The 16831-nt window shown below is 36.1% G+C and overlaps 1 protein-coding gene across 7 annotated transcripts in view; it reads left to right on the top strand.

The window, feature by feature from the left end:
- The window catches only part of LOC127857622 (orphan steroid hormone receptor 2-like), a 66951-nt gene that overhangs the window by 12235 nt on the left and 37885 nt on the right, over positions 1-16831 (top strand). For 6 of the 7 annotated variants that reach the window (XR_008038531.1, XM_052394162.1, XM_052394203.1 and 3 more), the window contains one exon: positions 8077-8228. The exons of the other annotated variant lie outside the window; for it this stretch is intronic. Coding sequence is in view for 5 of the 6 variants with exons in the window: in XM_052394162.1 (XP_052250122.1) it covers positions 8099-8228 (130 nt within the window). In the remaining variant the exon portion in view is untranslated. The remainder of the gene's footprint in view (positions 1-8076; positions 8229-16831) is intronic. 7 annotated transcript variants of the gene reach the window in all.

Genomic DNA, 16831 nt, shown 5'->3' with positions numbered 1-16831 from the left:
CTACGATAAGGTTTCAAACCGACGTCAAACAGTACGCTGGCTGCCTGACAAAAGAACCGCAAACAGTAACGACTCTATTGATTGAACGCGCTGAATAATAAAACCCGATATTAATCGAGCGCGTGGTTACACACAGCTATACGATTTTCTTTGTTCGCTCACCGAAAGTTGGGTTTTGTTACAAAACTTTTGATGGTTTTGAGAAAAAATTCGGACGCCGATTGGGATTTTTTCAGAAGACGATTGGGAATTTGGGAATTTTCGCTCGATTGGGAAAGTACCATTTACCGGTACTTAATAAAGAAGGAGGAAAATCGCTGGTTAGGTGATAATTATTTTGTATGTGACATTGTATGGCGGTAATCTTTGTAGGTTTTGTATCATGTCCATTGGCTTCACATTAGCCCCAACAAAATATTGAGGTTAATGACACAATATACCTAGAAACCTAGATTTATTTCATTGAACATTTTCTTAAGTGAAAGCCGTATAAAGAATTAAATAGCACATGTAGCAAGGATTTAAATTGTACTAGTAGAATTACTCTGCTGACTGTATATAACTTACTCGCAAGATTAATTATATATAGAACACAACTTTTGAACTATGTAATTGTATATTTTAAAATAGTATTTTATTTCAAAAATTTCGTAAAAGACTCACAGTATTGTCAAAATAAAATGGTGTAAACTTTTGCACATATTATTTTGTTCCTCACTTATTCACCACAGTTTAAGTTCAAATGAAAATTTCTATGGAATGTGTTGTCTGTATTATTTTAAGGAGAAACAGCAATAACATGTTTTGGATATATAATAAACAGAGAGAGCTATATAAATGTGAAGATAATAATAACCCTTGGAACAAATACATAGAGCTGATTGAGCACCAGGGCACTTGCTACACTTTGGGGGATTGGTGCCGAGGCCCTTAAAGGGGGGAATTTCACGTCGTTTTCGGCGAAAAGGGGAATTTTACAAGATCTTTTCACCAATCATTCAGCACTTAATATTGCTCTATTTTAATGTAATCTACATAAATATACATTTAATCAAAGGTTTATAAGCAAGATACCAGCTGGCAACATAGGTATAAAAGTAAAAAAATATTTTTTTTTGTTTTGGAGGGGGGAATTTTTAGGTGAAATAGGGGGAAAAAGTACACTATTTTAAGGTGGATATGGTCGGCCCCAAGGGCCCTGAGCACATTTATCAACAGAGCCTGAGGTGTGATAAATTTATTTGCATTCCTTGCAGTACAATTATTGCAGTATGAAAACATTATTTACAGTTTATAGAACATCATATTTCGGCTAAATAATAACTAATTTTTGAAAAATAATGTCAAGAAAAATAAATAAAACTTTCTTGTGACTTTGACGGACATACGAACATCGGAACCCAATGTTATTTTCTTCAGAAGCTGTGTTGCATACTTTTTTTCTAAATAAAGACAGGATATGCATATAATAAATACGCATATTTATTAAACCTACCCAAAACTTTTTGACACATCGAAAGTTATCGATGGTGACACCTCTGCATCATCTGCGAAAAATCTTTATTATTTTGAATTTCATATCACATAATATGGGCATGATGTCAACAATGGTGTTCTGAAGATTATCTTTCTAATTGAAATTGTTTCTGCTCCGTTTTAAATTAATTTGATTTTAAAATATGCTATATTTGTCTCGTTGATGTTAATGCCGCCATTTCGGAAATGCAATATGAAAATCCTTTGTTAAATACTCACCGATTGGCTAATAGCATGTGGTATTGGCTGCAATAGCCAATGAAAATCACTGACGCTTTACAAGTCGAATTGGCACAACGAAACAACCCGTATTATAAACATATTTTGAACAACACTTTCGGCAATATGCGCAATTTTTTTCTCGTTTTGGATAAGATACTAGGTCGGCGGGTGAAATGTAAATAAAAAAAACGAAAGTGACTTTTATTTTTATTTGTATTTGTCGAAAAATAGGGTCTGTCGCTCCCGTAAAACAGATAATAAAAAAATGCTGGCCTAAGTCTGTGTGTACTCAGTATGTTTTCTACTTGATTCCCTGAATCATTATCACCATTCAGCTATTTTTCTCAGCTGGAGTCCTTCAAACTTTGGTCAGTGAGGTCAAGCCAGTTTAATTCTGATGATATTGGCAAATTTTGGATATATTAATTGGTCAGCTATAACATGCAGTGGTCAGAGGTTGATGAAAGGTCAGTGGTCAGGTAGTTGAGGTGAATGTAATGGTCTTGTTCATTATTTATGAACAATAAGAGGGATATGGTCAGTTGGTAGTGGTCAATTGGTGCTTAAAGGTCTCTGTAAGCTCCATGCCAGGTTTTATAGTGGCTGATTCTTGGATGTTGATGAAATAGTATAATTGGAAAATAATCAGGATGAATAAATGTTTTGAGGTAAATATTGATGTTGTTGAGTTTGTGTAATTCTTAAATTCCAATTTTTTAAGTTATTTGTTTTTAATTGGAATAGAGACTTATTTTTTGTCATACCCTGTAGTGTAAATAATACTGGTTTTTCAATGGCTAACTCTAGTCATGCAGGGTCAGTAGACTTTTAATAAGAACAGTAAAGATAAATGGCATGGAATTAAACAAGATGACTTCAATAAAAACAGTATAGCTAACTTTGTTCCTGTTACTACTTTGATGAAAAAGTAGTGTACTTAGTTAGATCTTTATAAAGCTTTATACTGATTGGCATGATATAGGAAAGAAATGTTGTATTGGGCTTAACTGTGACCTCCTTCAATATTAATGTACTACCCTCAATATCACACTAATTAGTCAGAAAGAAGCCTTGTAACTAATTTTACACTTCCTTAGGGGCATTTTCAATGCTCACACTGGCCTTTAGAAAATAATACAGCGTTTTTTTCGTTAAAAATCAGGGCAGGTATCTGGCCCCATTCACAATGGAAAAAAGTATATATTTTTCCCAAATGGGACTAAAAAATTCCCAATGGAGGATTAAATTAATTTTTTTTCCGGAATTTGGGACGGGTCCAGTTCATTTTGGGAACGGGTCCGTAGGTCATTGGGAATGGGTCCGTTTACCGGACCCGCCTAAAGAAGGAAAAAAACACTGAATTTTAAATCTCACAATGAATGACATATAGTTATGGCCTGGACAAGATCATTTATGGCCATTTTTTACCTTTGAACTCAAAGTGTGAACTTTACCTTGGAGATATCGACATTATTCTTTCGCATGACACACCGTCCAATGATTGTGAACAAATGTACTGAGTAATTTTAAAGTCTCACAATGAATTACATAGTACATGTATGGCCGGGACAAGATCATTTATGACCTTTCAACTCAAAGTGTGACCTTGACATTGCAGATATCAACGTAATATTTTCACATGACACACCGTCCAATTATGGAGAACAAATGTGCCATATGATTTTAAAGGGATCTTTTCACGCTTTGGTAAATTGACAAAATTGAAAAAAGTTGTTTCAGATTCGCAAATTTTCGTTTTAGTTATGATATTTGTGAGGAAACAGTAATACTGAACATTTACCATGGTCTAATAGAGCCATTATATGCATCTTTTGACGATTTTAAAACCTAAAAATTATAAAGCGTTGCAACGCGAAACGATTGAATAATTTGGAGAGTTCTGTTTTTGTCGTTAAATTTTGTGAAACTACGAAGATTGCTTATATAAGGTATAAAATACGTTCAGCATGTGTACTCGGCGGAATAGCTCAGTAGGCTAAAGCGTTTTTACTTCAGGACTCTGGCAGGACTCCAGGGGTCACTGGTTCGAAACCTGGTCCGGGCAATGTTCTTTTCCTTTTTTAAATTTTATTCTTGATATTTTACTGGAGCTTTTACGATCCAATGTTTACATTTATCGATATAAAGCATTTAATGAATAAGTTAAAAAATGCCAAAATCTGTGAAAAGGCCCCTTTAAAATCTCACAATGAACGACATACTTATGGCCCGGATAAGCTCTTTTATGGCCATTTTTTACCTTTGACCTTAAAGTGTGACATTGACCTTGGAGATATCGACGTAATTCTTTTGCATGACACACCGTCCAATGATGTTGAACAAATGTGCCAAATGATTTTAAAATCTCACAATGAACAAAATAGTGATCGACCAGACAAGCTCATTCATGGTCATTTTTGACCTTTGAACTAAATTTTGTCATTGGCAAAATTAGGCAAACAACAGCAGAAGCCCTGTGTGTAGGCTAAAAGTGTCGCCCAGTTTTCTGATAGCAAGGCATATTTGTTAAATGATTTCCTGGTACACAAAGATTTTGTTTTAATGGAGCATGTGTACAAGATGTATTTTTAGCTCACCTGAGCACAACGTGCTCATGGTGAGCTTTTGTGATCGCTTTTTGTCCGTCGTCCGTTGTGCGTTGTGCGGTGTCAACATTTGCCTTGTTAACTCTCTAGAGGCCGCATTTATTGTACAATCTTCATGAAATTTGGTCGGAAGATTGGTTTCAATGATATCTTGGATGAGTTCGAAAATGGTTATGTTTGCTTGAAAAACATGGCTGCCAAGGGACAGGGCATTTTTCCTTATATGGCTATATATGGCTATTGTAAAATCTTGTTAACACTCTAGAGGCCAATCTTCACGAAACTTGGCAGTGTTTTTTTTCACTTATAGGGGAATGGTGGCGGGGCCCGTCCAAAGGGGAAAAAATGCGTCGTTTTTTAGGAAAAGGGGAAAATAAAAAATTCACTTGTTTATATGTAATGATATTTATTATATTATTACACATGTTTGTATGAATATAATATTCACAGCTGAATTTTTTTGTCCTTTTTCTTAAATTAAAATAAATATCAATGATTTTTTCAACATTTAAGTTTCAGACAGCTTTCATGCACAGTCACAGTTTTCTTAGCCATTTTGAGTCTAATTGGGATCTTTTAAATCGATAAAATGGCAAATTTGAGCATTTTTATCAATAAATGGACCAAATTGGAATGATTTTATTAACAAATATTTACACAATATAGATACATCAGGCCTTTACTTTGCCATTTTGGGAGAAAAATGCAATTAATGTGAAAAGTCCACTGATTTGGGAAAAACTATTTGATACAACTCGTTATAATAATTCAAAATAATATAAATTATAGCTATATACTTTGTTAGTTGTTTATGAAATAAATTTGAGATATATTTATCATGACTATGAGACAGTTCTTTCTAAAAAAAGGGATTTTTTTTACAAAATGGGGGAAAAATATATAATAACTCTATTTTGAGGGGAATGGGGCCGAATATCGGCCCCGAAATTGCCATAAAAAAACACTGCTTGGTCAGAAGATTCATCCCAATAATATCGTGGACGAGTTCGAAAATTATGCAGGTTGGTTGAAAAACATGGCCACCAGGGGGCGGGGCATTTTTCCTTATACAGTACAGCCAAAGCGGCACAAACATAATCCGCGGCTACGCCACGGCCTGATTATTAGTCCGCGGCGGCCGAATCGTGTGTTCACGCGGCGTATCGCCGTGGCACTCGGCATCGATCCGCGCAACGACGCCGAGTCTGTATTAACCTGGCGTACTTTCGCGGAGTAAATCCACCGCATACGTACGCGGCGGATCGAGTGAAAAGATATCCACCTACATGTACATACATGTATATGTAGCGTAGAATTAATTACGCGCAACTGTTTATGTTTCGTTCGATTATCATTATTAAATTTGTAATCCGAAACACACTTCCGAATTTTAATGATTACGCGTCCTTTGGCAAATTCTAGCGTCAAATAAACATTGCTAAAATATCCTTTGTTTCATAAAAAGCGTGCGAAAATTATGCAGACATGTAGAACGTCGTTTGGAAAGTTTGGGTGTATTTTGTGTTGTATAAATACATGAACATCACGTCAGGCGTAAATCGTGTGTTCAGTGGAGAAAAAAAACGCCCCGATTAGACGTTATTTCATCAATTCTATAAATAGTAACAAATGCCAAAAATGTATTTGATACTTAAGGAAATATCGAGAATGTTTGTGTATCGTAAATATTTACCAGCATTTGCTTTAAAACTGGAATATACGGGATTATCGGGTAATAAGTAGCGATATTAACTGTATAATATGAACAAAATAAAACGTGTTTATATACGCATATTCAAACAATAGTTATAATAAGCTGATAATTAACAAAACTACAAATACGTCGTCACCGTCTTGATTATTGATGTGGCTTCAAACTGCTAATTTTCTCAGCTAAAATATAATAGCGGAATCAACATGCAATTAATTTATAAATCCACCATATGCTGGAGCCTTGACCACTTGTATGTGCGAAAACATAATTACGTGACCTTGTTTATGTGTGAAATACATACGCTACGGGCGGGAAACAAACTTAATAATTGGCCAGACACGTTAACTATGCTTACATGTATATGCTAATATAAATTTATTAATATGATTTTAATTATTATTATAATTGTTCTTTCAAAATTTGTTAACTACATGTAACTAATAATTAAAAAAAAAAATATTTCATGATCGCATCGACTTGGCATCATGTCGCGGACCGCGGCATGCCTCGGCGGACAGATGGGAAGTTTCGCGGCGAAATGCGACTTGCCGCCGCATACTGACGCGGCTTCAACGACTGACGCGGCATCGACTCGTTTCGCCTTGCCGCCGCGGATCGCGAAATACGTTTGTTCCGCTTTGGCTGTACTGTTTGGCTATAGTAAAACCTTGTTAACACTCTAGAGGCCACATTTATTTTCCAATCTTCATGAAACTTGCTCAGAAGATTTGTCCCACTGATATCTTGGATGAGTTCAAAAATGGTAACCTTTGCTTGAAAAACATGGATGCCAAGGGGCGGGGCATTTTTCCTTATATGGCTATAGTAAAATCTTGTTAACACTCTAGAGGCCACATTTATTGTCCAATCTTCATAAAACTTGGTCAGAAGATTCATCCCAATAATATCGTGGACGAGTTCGAAAATGATGCCGGTTGGTTGAAAAACATTGCCGCCATGGGGGGCGGGGCATTTTTCCTTATACATGTATGGCTATAGTAAAACCTTGTTTACACTCTAGAGGCCACATTTATTGTCCAATCTTGATGAAATATGGTCAGAAGATTTGTATAAATGATATCTTGGATGAGTTCGAAAATGGTTACGTTTGCTTGAAAAACATGGCCGCCAAGGGCCGGGGCATTTGCTTATATGACTATATAAGGCTATAGTAAAATCTTGTGTACATTCTAGAGGCCACATTTATAGTCAGATCTTCATGAAACTTGGTCAGAAGATTCATCCCAATAATATCTTGGACGACTTCAAAAATGATGCCGGTTGGTTGAAAAACATGGCCACCACGGGGGCGGGGCTATTTTCCTTATATGGCTATAGTAAAACCTTGTTAACACTCTAGAGTTCACATATATTTTCCTGTCATCATGAAACTTGGTCAGAAGATTTTTTTCCAACGATATCTTTGATGAATTCGAAAATGGTTTTGGTTGCTTTAAAAACATGGCCACCAGTGGCGGGGCATTTTTCCTTATATGGCTATATATGGCTATAGTAAAACCTTGTTAACAGTCTAGAGGCCACATTTATTGTCCAATCTTCATGAAATTTGGTCAGAAGATTGGTCTCAATGATATCTTGGATGAGTTTGAAAATAATTATGTTTGCTTGAAAAAAATGGCTTCCAAGGGGCGGGGCATTTTTCCTTATATGGCTTTAGTAAAATCTTGTTAACACTCTAGAGGCCACATTTACTGTCTGATCTTCATGAAACTTGATCAGAAGATTCATCCCGATAATATCTTGGAAGAGTTCAAAAATGATGCCAGTTGGTTGAAAAACGTGGCTGCCAAGGGGCGGGGCATTTTTCCTTATATGGCTAAAGCAAAACCTTGTTAACACTCTAGAAGCCACATTTATTTTCCAATCTTCGTGAAACTTGGTCAGAAGATTTGTCCCAATAATATCTTGTTATCTCAGGTGAGCGACTTTGGGCCTTTCAGGCCCTCTTGTTTAAGATATGTCTTATTTACCCTGCAGGTTACAGACCACTTGATGTTTAATGAGTTCAGAAAGTGAGGTTGGACTGACCACAGGGAGCCTGGGTCAAGCGGTGGTGACCACTGGTCAGCAACTGTTGGTCATGGACGCCTCCCTTCCAGAGAACTATATCCACGTGCTATCCCCTCAGAGTAAATACTCCTTTACACATATTTTCCTCTAGTTATGAGTTTTAGTGTGTATTTATTCATCTTGAAAGTCTCTGTAACTGATTACTTTAATATCACACAATGTTAGTATAATATACAGTACAGCCAACGCAGAACAAGCATATTTCGCGATCCGCGGCGTAAAGGCGCAACAAGTCGGCCATTGAAGCGGCATCTGTCCGCCGAGGCAAGCCGCGATCCATGACATGACGCTGAGTCGATGCGCATCATAAAATAAAAATCTTTTTAAAATGATATGTTAGTTAATAAATTTCAAAAGAACAATATAATAATATTTAAAATCATAATTAATTTAATGTATCTATTACTGCATACTTAATATTTTTCCCGTTGCTACTCATTGCCCGATAATCCTGTATATTCCAGTTTAAAAGCAAATTCTGGTAAATATTTACGATAAAAGTTCTCATTAATTTCAAGAAATACAAACATTTGCCATTTTTCTTAAGTGTCAAATAAATGTTGGCATTTGTTTCTATTTAAAGATGTGATGAAATAATGTCCAATAGGGGCAAGTTTTTTCCACTGAACACGCGTAAATCGCCTGACGTGATGTTCATGTTCTTATACAACACAAAATACACCCACACTTTCCATGCAACGTTCTACATGTCTGCATAATTTTCGCGCGCAGCCGCTTTTTGTTGAGACAAAGGATAAAGCACTGTTTATTCGACGCTAGAATTTATTTGTTACTAATGTCACATTAGCATTAAAATTCGGAAGAGTGTTTCGGATTACAAATTGAATAATGCTCATTTGAGAATCGAACGAAACTTTACAGTTGTGCGTAATTAATTCTACGTACTAATGTTCTGGCCATGGCGTAACCAAGGATAAAGTTTGTTCTGCGTTGGCTGAACTGTAGGTGTGTGTGTGTGTACTCTTTTGCTGATCATCTAATAAACATGCAGAAACAAAATAACTCGAGACTTAAGTATATTAACCCCTGAACATTTCACTTGACCCAGGCACATTTTAAGCACATGATCCTGGTTTTCAACCTCTAAATTCCTGATCTTAAATGTCCTATTTCACAAATTGAATTGATGGACATGTATCTACAAAGTAATGGAAATTAATATTTGTAACAAGATTTGCTTGTGCATTTTATGTCCAGTTTGACTTTTTTTGCAATTCAAATTCTTTAAGGGTCATTTTTAGTAAAAAGGCAAGATGTAGACTTACCGTCTAGTTCTCAAACAATTTAGGATTTGACTTTAGGTCTCTTGTCTTACTCCATGATTTGTATGCCCTCAAAGGTGGCATACAGCAGACACTTCACTTTCTCTGTGTATGTCTGTATATCAGTGCTAATTTTCCTATCTCGGCCAAAACTTTTAAATATTGATGGATTTTTAATTAACTTGGCACAAATGTCACAATATTAAGCTCATGTGTAGCATATGATGTGTGTATCCCAAACTCAAAGGTCATAGGTCAAATTTGGCCATAAGTCAGCTGCAAAATTCCTGTCTCAGTAATAACTGCCAAATTTTGCAATAATACAGCTTGAACTTTACTGTCTCAGTAATTACTGCCATATGTTGACGCATTTAAACTAAATTATCACAAACGCAATCCATCATAAAATGATTGGTTGCATGTGAACGCTACCTGAAAGTTCAAAGTCACACTTAGAGTTCAAAGGTCACATTTGGCCATCAGACTGCTTGCCTTGACTGTAAATTGTTAATTCATCATGCAGGGCCCTCAATCCATTTTAGGGGAAGCGGGTCGCTAGCAGGGGGAATTTTCGCGGCGTTTCCCTTTTGGGGGGATTTTTTACTTACTCTCTAATTATAACATTTGTACATGTTTGCACTATATTTATTGCTTTTTTCATAATTTAGTATGTTTGACAAGATTAAATTAAAATAGAATTGAGATATAATAATCATGAGACACATCTATCTATAAAAAAAAAATATTTTTTTTTAAATTTTTTTTAGGGGGTATTTTTCCCCCATAAAGGGGAAAAAAGTATACTTTTCAGGGGGGAATGCGGCCGAATTTCGGCCGTGGATTTGACAGATTGAGGGCCCTGTCATGTTGTTGTAAACTCTTTTCCAGAGAAAATAGACTATTGTAAACTTGCTTCGCTTCCTTGAAGGTCAATGTCACACTTAAGAGTTCAAAGGTCAATTTTTGCCATAAAACTGCTTACCTGTACTCTGACTTTTACATTCACCATGGTGTTCAAAAATAATTTAACACAAATGACCACCATGAAAAGACAGCATTTCATGTGTAAAACCTCTGCCTGCCCATAGATCATGGTCACATAAGAGGTCATAGGTTAAATTTTGCCATTAAACAGCTTGTCCATATCTGTAACTTTGTCATTCATCATGCAATTTTTAGCTCACCTGAGCACAATGTGCTCATGGTGAACTTTTGTGATCGCCTTTTGTCCGTCGTCCGTTGTCCGTCGTGTGTTGTGCGACATCAACATTTGCCTTGTTCACTCTCTAGTTAGTCAGTCAGTCCGTCCGGATTAGTTTCCACTCAATAAGTCAAGCAATTGTCATCAGATCTTCACCAAACTTCATGAATATGTGTTAGGCTATAACATCTAGGTCAAGTTCAATAATCGGCCAAATTGACCCAGACACTCCTTAGTTACGGCCCTTGAATTATCGTAAAATTGGGATTTTTCTCGTTTCCGCTCAATAACGCGAGCAAATGTCATAGGATCTTCACCAAACTTCATGAAAATGTGTTAGGCTTTAACATCTTGGTCAAGTTTGATAATCGGCCAAATTAACCTAGATACTCGTGAGTTACAGCCCTTGAATTATCATAAAATGGTTTTTTTCTCGTTTCCGCTCAATAACTCGAGCAAATGTCATAGGATCTTCACCAAACTTCATAAAAATGTGTAAGGTCATAACATGTAGGTCAAGCGCGATAATCAGCTAAATTGACCATGACACACTTGAGTTACGGCCCTTGAATCATCGAAAAATTGAGTTTTTTTCTCGTTTCCGCTCAATGACTCAAGCAATTGTCATCGGATCTTCTTCAAACTTCATAAAAATTAGTAAGGCAATAAAATCTAGGTTAAGTTCGATAATCGACCAAATTGACCAAAACACTCCTGAGTTACAGCCCTTGAATCATCGAAAAATTGAGTTTGTTTTCGTTTTCCCTCAATAACTCGAGCAATTGTCATCGGATCTTCACCAAACTTCATATAAATGTGTAAGGCAATACAATCTAGGTTAAGTTCGATAATCAGCAAAATTTACCCAGGCACTTCTGAGTTATGGCTCTTGAATCATCAAAAAATTGTGTTTCTGCTCGAAAAATGCTTATAGCTTCTATGTCGCTTCAGATGTAACTTTCATATTTGGTATGCATGTGTATATGGACAAGGCCTTTCATTACGCACACAAATTTTGACCCCTTTGACCTTGACCTTGAACTTAGGGTCCGCGTTTAGGTTTCAAAATCTGCATTTAGGTTTCGAAAAAGCGTTATTTGGGGGCATATGTCTTCCGATGGAGACAGCTCTTGTTCCTAATATGGCTATAGTAAAACCTTGTTAACACTCTAGAGGCCACATTTATTTTCCGATCTTCATGAAACTTGCTCAGATGATTTGTCCTAATGATATCTTGGATGAGTTCAAAAATGGTAACCTTGGCTTGAAAAACATGGCTTCCAAGGGGCGGGGCATTTTTCCTTATATGGCTATAGTAAAATCTTGTTAACTTTCTAGTTTGCTCAATATTCATTAAATTTGGTCAGAACATTTGTTTCCTGTGTAGTTAAGTTTGGTTTTATTATGTCAATATTATATGACATTAACTGTATTATGTAATTTTTCATAACACAGAATTTTTATAGTTAACATAACTGTTTTACAGTACAGGCATGGTGTACTTAAACAAAAACGCCTGTCCGCGGTGTTCACTTTTCGCGATGGGTGACATTTCGCGGGGGGGCGGACACACTACTGACCGCGGTGTTCAGCGAACACCCGAAATCGCCGCGATTTCACGCTATCGATAACGGGAACACCCGTGATCACCGTGATGACTTTCTTCCAACGTGTCTAGAACCCGTGTTTATTACCCCTAAATGTTAACTAAGCACGTGCACTATTAATTATAATGTTGCGATTTTTCGAAAATAAACCAATGTTTTGTTTATATAAACAATGACAAATTAAATAAACAAAACATTGGTTTATTTTCGAAAAATCGCTTTCACTTTCTCCCGATTTCCATAAAATGACTTTTACATGTTGAATGAAATCTAAATATAGATGACGCTGTTCATTGGTTGTTGTAAAAGAATATTCATGAAATGTACATGGCACTTAATGTGCAATGCCAATTCCAAGTCATTTGCGAGATACATGTACCCCGATACTTAAATTGAAATTCACAACGAAGCTTTTACAATGTTCCCTGCTATTTTCGCGCGCTTTTTGTAGATAAAAACTGGACACGAAAATATCAGGGGCATATACATGTATTTATTTGCGGCTACAATTTGTTTCAGAACATGAACTGTACACGATGCCTTGGAATACCCTTGTCCTGATTGGACACTTATTTCATAAAATCTTTAAATAGAATCATATGCCAAAATTCATTTGATACTTTCGAAAAAAAAATCGTTTGTGTAATTGACATTTTTGTCAATATTATCGTCTATATTACACACCCATAATTTGCTTTTAAAAATGGAAATCGGGCATATATGGGATTATCGAGTAATGGATAAAGATTGGAAGAAGTTGCATGTATGCGATTGAGACAGTTGACAGGTATGCATCGGGGAATCAAGAGACTCAAGATAATACAATTACTACAATCAGTTATGAGTTCTCCATGGCTTCAAACTGTTAATTGCATAATCAAACACGCTATGTGCGAACACGGTTTTCTTTTATACCAGGCGTTTAAAAAGACAGAAAACACTGTCATGAGCATGGGTGTGAAAAACATTATTTATTATCAGTTTTACATGAAAGGAATCGATACAATACTTTTATGTTCAATTATTATTTTTTTAGCAGACACTATGAACACTGCGGCAGATATTATGCGTCCGCAGTGATTCGCGGTGTTCACCTTATTGAAAACGGCCCCACGAACATTTGATCTGGACACCCATCGCAGGTTCATTTGGTAAGAGAACACAGTGAAATGAACACCGCGGCGAGTGGCGTTTGTTTAAGTACACGGTGCCTGTACTGTAGTCATTTAAAACTTATGATAAGCCTTTCAACTAAGAGATAACTGAAAGAAAGACAACATGTACATGATTTTGCAGTATTTATGCAGTATTTATCTCCCTTGTTTAACCTTGTTCAGTAATCTATTTTTAGTTCTGCTCTGGAATTTGGGAAGATATTGATCATTGATAAATGCACTGTTCTGAGGGAAAATTGACTACTCTGCCATTGATCTCTTCTCAACTGTATAAAATAAGCTGTTTTGGCTGATTTAAACACCTCTTGATGCTTTCTTGAAAAGTTAACAGCTCTTGAAAAAGGTTGGAATTTTGAAATAATTAAACTCTAAATAATTTTTAACACCAGCATCAAGACATTTTGACATTATTTTTTAAATTATTCATATTATTTAGATTACTTTTATTTGGCATTTTATGAATTAGAAAGACTATTCTAATTAAATAACTGTACAGGGTTGTCATTATGATTTTAAACAAAGGATTATTTTGGAATAGTAACCGATTCGGCCGAGGGTCAAGGCCCACCCCCCCCCCACCCCCCCCCCCCCCCGACCGAAAACGAATTCTAGACATTTTAGGGACAAAATACTGCTTTTCTCAGAGCATAAAAAAAATAAAATTAAATTAGATCTTCCATGTTCCAATTCTATCCACTACCATTATTCAGTATTATTACGATTTCTTTTTTTTCAAAACCAAATAATGGCCAATATTGACGATGAATGTCATTTAACGCACGTGCATATACAAATTGAATTGTGGGTTTGGGCAATTTCCAATGAACATGCGAGAATCACGTGACACGATTTGAGAGCATTGAGAACCGTTTATATTTAATAATTACGACAAATCAACGACTCAATCTAAACTGTTACATGTACCTCCTTTCAGAAAAGCTTGCAAAAGTAAAAGTTAATTTCTGAGAATAAAAACGCGTCTTTCTTTTAATTTTACCGAGTACTTTTCACACCGGATCCTGATATAACTTGTCAGGCATTCGTGCATGTAGACCTATATGTATGCATAGTTTGGCAATCTCAAAACACGTTATTTACAAATTAAGAAATTAAGAAAATTCTAGCAACAGAGACACATTTCTCGTGTTTTCATGTACTAATGAAAATCATGACAAAATTAGACTTCATGTATAACATCACGTCATTCTTCCTCGGGGAAAGCGTGGACTTATATTTAGATGCTGAATAACAACTTCGTAGCGCAGGGGTCGCTAATATTTATTATTTTGGTAGAAAATCGAAGAGCATGTTTTAGTATGTGGAAACCTTTTCTCTAAAGTCTCTACAGTGCTACATTCGTTGAGATACGGCCAGTAATAATCTGTGAAATGTACAGCTATTTGATACAGTTTCACATGGGGTCAACGTGTATTCGGGTGCCTGAGCGCTGATTGGTTGATGTGCTTACCAAGAAGAATTTGATTGACAGCTGGAAAAATCAATATTGGCCACTCCTGAGAAATTCATTGAAAGCAGTAGCTCTTAGGCGGAGTTAATGGACTCACTGAATGACCGGGCGTCGCTCTACTATAGTACGGTTATTCCTCGTCATTTTTTGGTGGTTTGCGTGAACAAAACTTCCGATCGCAATTTTAAAGATTCAGGAAAAACAACAGATTTTCTGGCGATTTTAACTTATGAATTCGATTGGCAATCGGTTAATAATGACAACCCTGCTGTAGTAAATTTTTCTTATTTTTACATTTGATTCACTGAAGTTTCCTAATCTCCATAAATATTGTTCTTTAGATTAAATTAGACCTATTTTGTAAACTAGATTTTTGAAGCACTTTCTAGACTAACAGTAACTTATATTTATATCAGTTTTTTTTTTTACAGATTTTGAACTTCTTTTTACATTCATTAAGGTATTTGCTGTATGTTGTTCATTTTTGTAACAATACTTAAATTCTTTAGACTTGGCTTGTACCTGTTCTTAATTTTCTGTCATTGTTCTTCATTTTCCGAGTTCTTGGAATAAAAATTAGTTATTTTTGTTAAAGCTGCCTTGGTTTTCACTTATAAATAAATTCTTTGAGTGTATTTAGGCGTCCCTGACTGAACGCCTTTAGTTAATTGAATTACAACCAGTCAGTATATTCATCCTGACCGGAAATAAGAGTTTGTCAGATAAATATTTCCGCATTACATAAGTGCTTACAAAGTTACATAACTTGTAACCGTCCTGTGACTGGTTCATTAGTGTAAGCGAAGGAGACCGCACTACCACACCTGGATAGGACAGTTGAGTTCGATAATGGTTTGGATCCGTAAAAAACATGGCCGCCAGGGGGGGGGTCTTTTTCCTTATATTTATATAGTAAAAAAGCTTGTGAGCACTCTAGAAGTCACATGTTTTGCCTAATCATAATGAAATTTTGTCAAAACATTAGTTATGTGGATGTCTCGGACAAGTTTGAAATGGTCGTGATCAGTGAAAAAACATGGCCACCAGGGAGTGGGGCAGTTTTCTTTATATGTATATAGTGACAACATGTGAACAGTCTAGAAGACAAATTTTTTTCCCAATCTTCATGAAATTTGGACATATCTTGGAAGAGTTAAAAAATGTTTCAGGTCTGTTAAAAAAAACATGGCCGCGAAGGGGCCATTTGTTGTACATTCTTCATGATACTTGGTAAGAACATTTGTTCCATTGATATCTTGGGCTGCAAAGAACAGGTCATTTCTTTTTATCTCAGGTGAGCGACTTTGGGCCTTTCAGGCCCTCTTGTTAAATAAAGTGCCACACATTACTAATATTGTTATTAGGGGAGACTGAGTCTCTAGGGTGTTAAAGGTCAAGATAACACTTGACCGTCAACATCAAAGTGGGCGATAAATATATTTTTTTACTTAAGCAGAGTTTAAGGGAATGAGAAGGCATACTTGCCCTGTTATAAATTGATGTACTTGAAGGCAAATAACAAATGGTTTAATTTTGATTTTCTATCTTTGTTATACCCCCACAAACGAAGTTTAGGGGGTATATAGGAGTGAGCTTGTCTGTCTGTCGGTCGGTCCGTATTAAGAGTCCGCTCTCTATTTCAAGAAGATTTCATCCGATCTTCACTAAACTTATTCAGAAGTTGTATTTAGATGATGTCTAGGCCAAGTTCGAACATGGGCCTTGCTGGGTCAAAAACTAGGTCACGGGGTAACTTGGTGCGTTTTAAACATTCAGCATGTTGTCCGGTCTCTAATTCAAGTAGTTTTCATCTGATCTTCACCAAACTTGGTCAGAAGTTGTATCTAGATGATGTCTAGGCCAAGTTCGAACATGGGCCTTGCCGGGTCAAAAACTTGGTCACGGGGTCACTCAGTGGGTTTTAAACA

Source organism: Dreissena polymorpha, chromosome 1, assembly GCF_020536995.1.
Source record: "Dreissena polymorpha isolate Duluth1 chromosome 1, UMN_Dpol_1.0, whole genome shotgun sequence".
Classification (NCBI taxonomy): Eukaryota; Metazoa; Mollusca; class Bivalvia; order Myida; family Dreissenidae; genus Dreissena; species Dreissena polymorpha.
This window is presented reverse-complemented; position numbering and strand designations above follow the sequence as displayed.